The sequence below is a fragment of the Vanessa cardui genome, chromosome 20 (assembly GCF_905220365.1).
Source record: "Vanessa cardui chromosome 20, ilVanCard2.1, whole genome shotgun sequence".
Lineage (NCBI taxonomy): Eukaryota > Metazoa > Arthropoda > Insecta > Lepidoptera > Nymphalidae > Vanessa > Vanessa cardui.
Window position 1 is genome coordinate 7,334,949 of NC_061142.1, and position 10,262 is coordinate 7,345,210.

A 10,262-nucleotide genomic window follows, 5' to 3' on the forward strand; every position below is an offset into this window, starting at 1 on the left:
AGATGACAGAAAGTGTTCAGTGTTAACTGTTGTTTGACGACTTGACAGTATAATATAGACAGATTTAATTTTAATTTTATACAAATTGATTTAAATCCTATTGCTCAGGCGTCTTTATTTCATAACCATTTCTTTGGATAAATAATTTAAAAACCTAATATTGGTGTACATTTGTACATTTGGTAATAACAAACGCATTCTATAAACAAATATTCAATAAACAAATATGTTATACCCACACTAAAGAACAGAAAAAAGTGTGCTGCGCCGGGGGCCGTTTATTTTACATTTCGTTACAAGTAAAAAGGATAGCTTGATAAAAACAGAAAAATAAGACAAGTAGATGTTTTAATTGCGCGTGAATGTAAACAAATTCATTAGGCAGACGGTACAAACCACGTGTACGGAATTTGTAGTCGGGATTTATGCCTATATAACAAATAAATATTATGAAAATTAGATAAAAATATTTTAACATATTATGGTAATGATAGACTATTTATTGTTATTCGTTCTGGGAATTTAATATAAAAAAATAAATTATAAAAAAAGGGCGGAGAATCAACTTATTCAAAAATGTAATACCTATTACCCATTACCGGTCGATTCCTTCGACAAAAAAAAAAAACAAAATCATATATCGCTAGATTATATTATTGTCGGTGCTTGTAATATTATTGTATTCGCTTTACCTGCTTTGCAATATTCTAAAACACTCCGTACTATACTGAGAGTTATTTTTACGATATGTGATACATATCGATGGTCCCAACTAAGATTGTCGATTGTGCTATTTTGGAGTTTTTCACTTTTTTGCACCATTATATTTGTTTTAACGTATTTTAATATTTACATAATTTTTTAAATTAAAATAATTAATTTTGAGCAATTTTCTTAAGTTAAAAATGTCGGATGTGAATGAGAATTCGTGCAATAAAGCACGTAGTGTCATAACCGCCATTGCTCGCCGGGTGGGAAGGGCGCGGGCAACGGCGGTTCTGCCACTACATACCTTTTTACCGGGGTAACCGCACGCGCATTACGGCTTGTTTGATTTTGTTAATTTAAGTTTTATTTTATTTTATTTTAATGATGGCAATGTCGCGTCGTTCAAAACTCATTATAGATCTTGTCACAAATGAGAAATGTGAAATTCAGCCTCAGAATAACAAAAAAGCAAGTAGTGAAAAAACAATTAATTTACTCTCCGAGGAACAAAGTAAGTACAATGTGATTATACACGAAACATTAAAATAAAATATTCATATAAGTTAATTTAAATAGATTGAACGTTATTTTATGGGCATGATTGAGTTTTTTTACTTATTGGAAGACATTCCCTTTAAAAACGAAGGTAGTGGCACATCCGACTTTTATCAGTGGACTTGAAACTAGTAATATCGTTGGAAGTAGCACTTACTACATTTTTGAATGGTCTTATGATTGGTCATTTTGTCGATAGTGCCACATCCAACATTCTTAAATGTTTTGGTAATTCGTTGATATGTCGGTTATACTGCTTACAACTTTTTTAAATAAATTTTATATTAATTACTGCGTTCGATGTGACATTATAGACATTCTTAAATAGATACCGAGGTGGGTATTTTGACGCTTGTGTCTATATTAACATTCTATTTCACTTGTTTAAAATTTATATTCTTGCTGCAAGGGGATGGGGCTTAGATGTATGTATGTATGACTGTGTGTATTATGCTCTGAAAAACCGGCATGTTTTCTTGTTGTGCGTAAATGTGGAAAATGTATTTGTTCCTTGTCAATATATTATTTACTTTTTAGTGCAAGTTTCCTCTTCAGTACGAGCCAATGCTGACGAACTAATTCAACTTGAAGACTTAATTGATGATGTTTTTAATGACCAAAGAGAATGTCCAAGCACTCTTGTTGATGTTGATAGCAGTACTCAAAACGTGGTCCAACCTGAGATGGTTATTAATATACTGACAATCTGTGAAAAAGATGATGATCCTGAATTGGTTGATAATTCGCCGAAAAATGATAAAATTAATAAAACCCCAATCACTGAGTCAATCTATGTAACTCCATTACCGCACCTGTACCTTTTCATAATGACCGTTGTGGAGAAAGTTTTTGCTCCGTATGTGTAGAAAACTGTATCACAAGTCTTAATAACGCCGTGTATGAAAATCTTCCAACACCATCACCAATGACAGCTTCCTCGAGCGTTGTAACACCTATACATAAAGTTTCTAGAAAAAAGACGTACAAAAAGGATTTTGGTAAGAAAAGATTGAGGAACGAAGAAAATTGGACCGTAGTTCAACGGAAGAAGTTAAAGAACGAAGGAAAAGCTTTTACAAATTACAAAGGATTACAAATAGCCGAAAAATCATTGGGTGAGTCTTGTGGAACAAAATGTCGTTACAAGAGTACAGAAAAAATAGATGCAGAACAAAGACAGAAGATTTTTACTCAATTTTGGAGTTTGGGCGATCGTAAAAAGCATTGGGAGTTTGCTATCACATATTCTAATAAAGTTCCTAAAGGACGTAAAACTACTGAGATAACAAAGCACAACAGGTATTACTTTTTTCTACTACCTGCCAAATTCAAAGAAAGAAGCTAAAAGGGTGTGCAGAAAAATGTTTTTGGGTACAATTGCTTCTGGAGAACGAATAGTAACTACAGCGTGGAAAAAATACGATGGAGAAATGGTTGTAGAGGAAGATAAAAGGGGGAAATATGAACACACAGAGTTATTTGATGACATGATGAAGCTCAAGCCTATCACAGATCATGTGAATTCTCTCGATCTCGTGGAATTGTTTAGTGCGTTGGGCCAAGTCAGAAGGAAAGCCGTATATGGTGAAAGAGATGACAAATGGGGATTTCTTTAATTTTAAAAGATTTCTGGACAAAAAGAACTGGACAAAGTATACTAATAATCAGATGATGAGATGGACACAAATCTGTGATATAAAAGTAATTGCAAATGTTTACGGCCGGATTGAATATAAGTATGATTTGGAGTAAGAGTCCAACTTTAGTTGTTTTAAGAACAGGAAAAGGGAATAATAATCGCACAAAGCACTTTGAACTTAATAAAGCGTACAATGAATGTATACCTATTCCTTATAGCAAGTATAAAGATCTCAATGATATGTCTAGGTCACTAGCAATCCCGGCAAAATAACACTCATTTTATAAAGACTTGCCACATTTGCCCCAAAAAGTGGGACAAATTAGTGACGATGAGAACAATAATGAATGACCGACTATTATAATTCAAGATTCTACCCACGTTACTCGTACTAATTTTAAGCAGGTGTTAATTGATCTCATAGTTATATTATCCCATAGTATTTTATTTGATATGATAATTATTTTAAATTAAGACTTATGTGATTTTGTTGCCATAGTTTTAGGTACTAAGACTGTTTATAATAATATTGTTCTTGCGTTGTAGATTTGAAGTACATATAATTATGTCAGAGCTATTTTAAGGTTGTGTTAGCTTGTTTTACCATTTTTTTTATATATATTTTGACATGACTCTTATGATGATTTTTAAATTTTTAAGACTGATTTGAAATAGATATATCACAATAATGTTCTATCACGATGACTATCTAGAAAATGTTCTACATAATATTGTTGCTAAGCTTTAATGTCTTACTAATTTTATCCAAAATTGGGCATTCAAAAAAAACATAAATATTTTGTGTTATAAAACTAAATAACTATTTTTGATACATACCGTGCTTATATTTTAAGTCAAATTATAAAAATAAACAAGTTTTGATTGTAATCGTGTTCTTTATTTTGAGCACTTTAAGTAACCCAACACATCTCCGACATTTTCACTTCCTAGCTAGCATTTAAGATGGTCGAAAGTAACACTACCGACATATTTTTCTAACAAAAACCAATTAACAATGCCGGAAGTGTCGCATGTGCATTTTCTCGTAAAACGGTACTAATATAATTTATTTATATATTTCAGAATATAAAATAACGGTAAAATATTCTATATTGTAAGTTTCAAGTTTCTAAAACAACAACTTTTTTTTTATTGAAGTAAACAAACTTTAAACCTCTGTACTGCGCATTTGTCATTTTGCATATTCGACATTCTTAATAGGGACCATCGATATGCGCTTGGCTCTTCATTACACATAGTTGCTATGAACAGATAAGACGTCTCGTCTTATCTGTTCATGGCACGAGATCGCTTCCCGATAAAAAAGGATTTTCTTTTTTTTTTCCTTTTTTTTTAATTTTAAAATAAAATATAAAGAAGATTTTATTTCATATTACTTTTGGCTTTCGCCTACAAAGGAAGCATTAACTATGAATAAATTTGGGTGTTGTACTTCTACCGAAGCAGATCAAGCCAGCATACTGAACTGTAAACTCTGTCAGATTTCTTTTCACTATCGCTGTATTTTTCCTCAAAAAGTGAACAAAAAATTGTCATCCGATCTTAAATCATCATGGATTTGCCCCGATTGCTCACAAAAATGCCGCGTTCCGAACTATCGTAATAAAGATAATACACCTGTTCGTGGCAATGCTCGTGACGTCAGCGATAGTAGAGAGGATTCGGCTGACGACAATATAACCCTACGTGTTCGGCCGAAACAAGATCAAATCGGGCAGTCTCTATCTCTGGATATACAGAATATTATTAAATCGGAATTTAGTGCAATGAAACTGGATTTGAGCAGCATCTCTAATGAAATTACCTCACTGAGACAAGAAATACAGGATATCAAAATAGCTATGGGTTTTATCAACGACGAACACAATAAAATTAATGATAAAATATTTCAAATGGAGACAAAGTTTAAGGCCTTTGATGCTTTAGTTACCAGCGTTGAACACTTGAAATCTGTATCCGAAAAAATAGAAATGGATATAAATACAAAGGATCAGTGGGCGAGACGCTCTAACATCGAAATCTGTGGTATTCCTGAAAAGAAGGGCGAGAACCTTCTTCGCCTCACAGAGGAAATAGCTGTTAAGGCTGGTTTCGACTTGAAGCCCTCGGATATTGATTTTGTAACACGTGTCGCAACTAATAGTCAAGTCAATAAACCCAAACCCATTGTTATCCGTTTGCAAGCGAGCTATAGAAAAGACGATTTTTTGGCTTGCCTAAAAAAGTTAAAGTTAATATGTAGTGATCTGGGCTTTGCTAAAAATGACTCTCGTATTTATTTTAACGACCATTTGACTAAATTTAATAAAATGCTCCTACAGCGTGCTAAAACTATATCTAAAGAGCAAAAATTTAAATATGTTTGGGTAAAAAATTGCTCAATTATGGTTAGAAAAGGTGACACCAGCCCAGTTATTCATATTGCGAATGTCAATGATTTAAAAAAAATCAAATAGGCGTTATTATGTATCAATTCAATTCAATTTTTGTATGTTCAATCTTAATTAATTTATCTTATTTAAAATCAATTTCCCTAAATGCTTTAATACTGCCACTATTTTACAAACTGACGATTACCAAACTTTATTTTCTTGACAATTGTATGAACATGTTTATTATTATTTTTATATTTGTTAATATTAATTATGCTTATAATCTTCGGTCACCGTGTTGGATCATAATAATTTAAAAATTTATTATCAAAATGTTCGTGGTTTGCGCACCAAAACTAACTTATTCTATAAAAGTTTGCTTCTTAACGATTATGACATTATCTGTTTGAGTGAAACTTGGCTATTGGATTCGGTGCTTAGTTCTGAACTTTTTGACTATCGTTATATTGTATATCGATGATATCGATGATGATATCGACTATCCCGCAACTATGAGGGTCGTGGTGATAAATTGGGCGGCGGAGTGCTAGTTGCATTACGTCGTGAATTTGAAGTACACAGTTTTGAAAAGATCAATTTTGATAAATTTGCAGCTGAAGCCATAGTTGTCACTATTCATCTTCAACAATCACGCTTGCTAAACATTTACTGTTGTTACTTTCCTCACTGCCCGCAGCAAGTAGAGTCCGAAAATTTATTTTTTGATTTAATCTCTAAATTACTTTTGGATAAACCTAACGATATCTATTTAATTCTGGGCGATTTTAATGTTAGCAATGGGCAATGGATACAGGTAGAAGATTATATGGAGTTGTCCGATTCTCTCGGAGACTCGTTAGTAATAACATTACACAATTTTCTGTCTTTTTCAAATTTAAAGCAGTATAACGTCACTCGGAACTGTACTGATCGTTTATTAGACTTAGTTTTTTGTAATCGAAATTGTAATGTTTCTAAATGTCCATTTCCCCTACTCGATGAAGACAAATTCCATCCGGCTCTAGAAATAACTTCATTGAAAGTACATACCAAATTAATGCGTTACTCTCCCCACTCTATCCGTCTTTTTCATAAAGCCAATAATGAGGCAATTAACAAGTCTCTTAATGAAATTGATTGGGAATTTCGTTTTTCAAATCTTGATATTGAAACTGCTACAGCTACTTTTTATAATATTGTTTATAGTATTATCGATCAACATATACCATCCAAAATAATCAATGTCTCACATAAATATCCTGTTTGGTACACCAAATCTTTAATAAAAATAATTAATGAAAAATTAAAATATCATAAAAAATGGAAAATTTATTCTAGATTTAAGGATTATGACACATTTTTGCTTCTAAGAGATAGGCAGAGAATGGTTGAAATAGACTGTTACAATGCTTACATTGATCGCGCAGAATGTGAAATTAAGCGTAATAGCAAATATTTCTGGTCCTTCTTAAAATCAAAAAAGGAAGGTCCTAACGATTTACCAAACATTATGACTCTTGGAGACACATCGTCATCTGATGGCGAGGAGATAAGCAACATGTTTAATAGTTATTTTCAATCTGTGTTTGAACCGGAAGGAGGTTCAGTTTCATTGGCGCCGATGGGGCGATCTTTCGTGGATCTACACTCTATTGAACTCTCAATACCAATTGTCAAGAATTATCTTAAAAACCTCGATACACGCAAGGGTACCGGCCCCGATGCTTTACCTCCCTGTTTTCGCAATGCATTAGCGTTACCGATATTTTTATTATTTAACATGTCTCTCCATACCGGATGTTTACCAACTTTATGGAAAAAATCTTACATTGTACCTATTTTAAAATCCGGTAACAAACATGATATAAAAAATTATAGGCCCATATCCAAACTTTGCTGCATTGCGAAGTTGTTTGAGAAAATAATTTACGACACAATATTCCCTATTATACGTCCCTACTTAATAAATGAGCAACATGGTTTCATCAATAAAAGGTCGACGGAAACAAACTTATGTGAATTTTTGCATCGGGTTTCTAATTCCATGGATCAAGGACATCAGGTGGATGTCGTGTATACCGATTACTGTAAAGCCTTCGATAAAGTGTCTCACAATATACTTATTTACAAACTTGAAGGTTTCGGTATACACGGCGACCTGCTCAGATGGTTGAATTCATATCTTCGCAACCGTAGTCAGGCTGTCTCTATTAAGGGTTATCTGTCATCTTTTATACCGATAAGTTCAGGTGTTCCTCAGGGCTCTCACCTCGGTCCTTTACTGTTCAATATATTTATAAATGACATAAATAATGTATTTGTGTCTTCAGATTTTCTTCTATATGCTGATGACACAAAAATTTTCAAATCTATTAAATCTTTAGATGATTGTCATGATCTACAATCTGACTTAAATAGGTTAGAGACATACTGCAAATTAAATTCTCTTCATCTTAACATAAACAAATGTGCTATAATTTCTTTTTCTCGTAAGCGTAAAACTTTGCTTTATAAATATACTATCAATAATAACGACATATCAAGGAAGACCGAGGTGAGAGACTTAGGCGTGACCCTGGATAGCAAGCTTTCTTTTGGTTCTCATATTAGAAGCACTTCATCAAAAGCCTATCGCATGCTAGGATTTATCATGAGAACAGGATCTGAATTTAAAAATACTTCTACTATTAACCTGCTTTATAACGCTTACGTCCGTTCTATACTCGAGTATGCATCTACGGTATGGAATCCTCACTACAATATTCATATAAATGAAATTGAGAAGATCCAAAACAAATTTTTAAAATATTTGTCTTTTAAATCTAGCGATTGTACCCATGGACCTTTATTATCTCTCTCAAAACGCCGATCTATGAGAGACAAAGTTTTCTTATATAAAATTATTAATAATATTATTGATTCCCCTTTTCTACTAAGCAAGCTGTCTCTGAACTGCCAACGATCCAACGCTCGTCAACCGCTATGTTTTTATACTTCCACTTGTCATTCATCACATAATGCTAACTGTTTTCTAATCAGAGCTTGTCGCGAATACAATAAGCATTTTGGGAACATTGATATATTTCATTTATCTTTAATTAAATTTAAAGATAAAATTTGTAACTTTCTTAAATTAACTTAGCTATATCCTTTTAATATTGTCAAATAATTTTTTTTTTCTTATTGTGTTAAAATATTTGAGTGCATTTTATGTTTTATCAATCGGTGGAAACTTTGTTGGATAATGTGATATCTAAACTGTATTATGTAATTAGATTATATTTTATATCTGTTTGTTTCCCAAATATTAAATAAATAAATAAATATAAAATTAATAAATTAGTCTGAAAGTACATCCAAAGGAATAGTTTGGAGCATGTCATCCATATGGATAATATCGCTTTTCCTATAGAAAAATTAAATTTTGGCCTCTAAATGTTAGTAATTATTGTGTATATTAGCAGGTGGACAGTCATTTTGTCAAATATCTGAGGGTAATAGATCACCACCACCAACAAACTTTGTAGCCGTAAATATTAACCATTCTACATCTTCCAATATATGATAAATTATATTTATACTCTGTTTGTTTATAATGACCAAAAGCTTAACTCTATTAAGCATTTCAAATAATATTAAATAAGTAACTAAACTATTGTTGTAATAGAAAAAGTGTAATGAAAGGCTAATGGTAAGTGGTCACCACATTCTAAAAACTGTGACGATGTAAGAAACATTAATTCCTTACATTCTCTAAGAAATAGTAACTTTGAAAACTGAGATGTTTTAAGACTGGTATACCTGTTAATAGGGTAATTCAGAAATTTGTTGATAATAAAAAGAAAAATAAAACAACACAATTAACACCAGTTTCTATAGTATATTTTTATGGTACATCTTTTACTGGCATACATTAGTAATCACAAGCCATTCATATAATCAGAGTCAGCCTTAATATTACACATCAGTTATTCGATATTCCATTTTAATAATAATTTTTAAACCCCCGAAATTATGAGCAATATTTAGATGATCAAATGCTTGAATCAATTAGAATACTAAGTTGTAATGAAGTGTTAATGTAACATAATTTAGGTAAGTTTGGGCATTAATGTCTCCAGTGTAGTTAACATCTTGGTGTTACAAGATTCTTATCACAAATTATGCTTAATAACAAATGGTATGTTAATGTATCGGTTCTGGTTGTTGTGTGAGTAGAAGTCCAAATCTCTTCTTGATTATTATCCTTTGTCGAGAATATTTATCTTCAGGCGAGAATCGTGCTGAAATATCAATAAATTATGGTCAGTAATTATTACAACTATAATTATATACATATTGTATTTATATTAAATAATAGTTTATTGTATCTTTTGGTAACATTAAAAATATTTCTACCTGGGTGTGCTGACAGCGTAGGCTTTCCAGATGGATCTATGGTCTGCAATTTAAGAATAAAAATATGTTTACTAATGTCTCTTTATTATCAGCGAGCATGCAATAAAACTTTTTAGGTTATAAAGAAATACGCACCGCTAGTGTGTATTGTCGGTCACCATTTTCATTCAAAAAATATCTTAGATACATTTTTGTAATTTGAAGTAAGTAATAATAATAAATGAAAATACTTCGTAAGTAAACGATAGAACTCAAAATTATTTAATTTCGTTTTAGTTGAAACCCACAAGGCACAAATGTTCAAATAACAATGTGTTTACAAAAGAAAACACACCTGCCAATTTGACAAGTTGGTAAACTAATAGGGCTACCACGTTCAAAAAATCGAAAAGCTTTATACTCTAAATTGGTGCCAGTAGAGAAAGAAAATATTATAATTTCATGGGTTTTATTGTATATAGCTTTACACTTGTATTAAGAAGAAATAAAATCAATATGAATATATATTTGAATTTAAAAATATATTAAACATTTTTTTATATAAAAATATACGCATAGATAAACAATGT

At 31.7% G+C, this 10,262-nt stretch overlaps 1 protein-coding gene across 1 annotated transcript; it reads right to left on the bottom strand.

Moving 5' to 3' along the window:
• Positions 1 to 9,155: 9,155 nt before the first annotated feature.
• LOC124538361 (H/ACA ribonucleoprotein complex subunit 3) lies at positions 9,156 to 10,037 on the bottom strand. Its single transcript, XM_047115406.1, has 3 exons — positions 9,829 to 10,037; positions 9,694 to 9,736; positions 9,156 to 9,578 (listed from the first exon to the last, which is right to left on the bottom strand). Exons 1-3 carry the CDS (start codon positions 9,880 to 9,882, stop codon positions 9,481 to 9,483), a joined length of 195 nt encoding a protein of 64 aa, XP_046971362.1. The 5' UTR covers positions 9,883 to 10,037; the 3' UTR covers positions 9,156 to 9,480.
• Between the last annotated feature and the right edge of the window lie 225 nt (positions 10,038 to 10,262).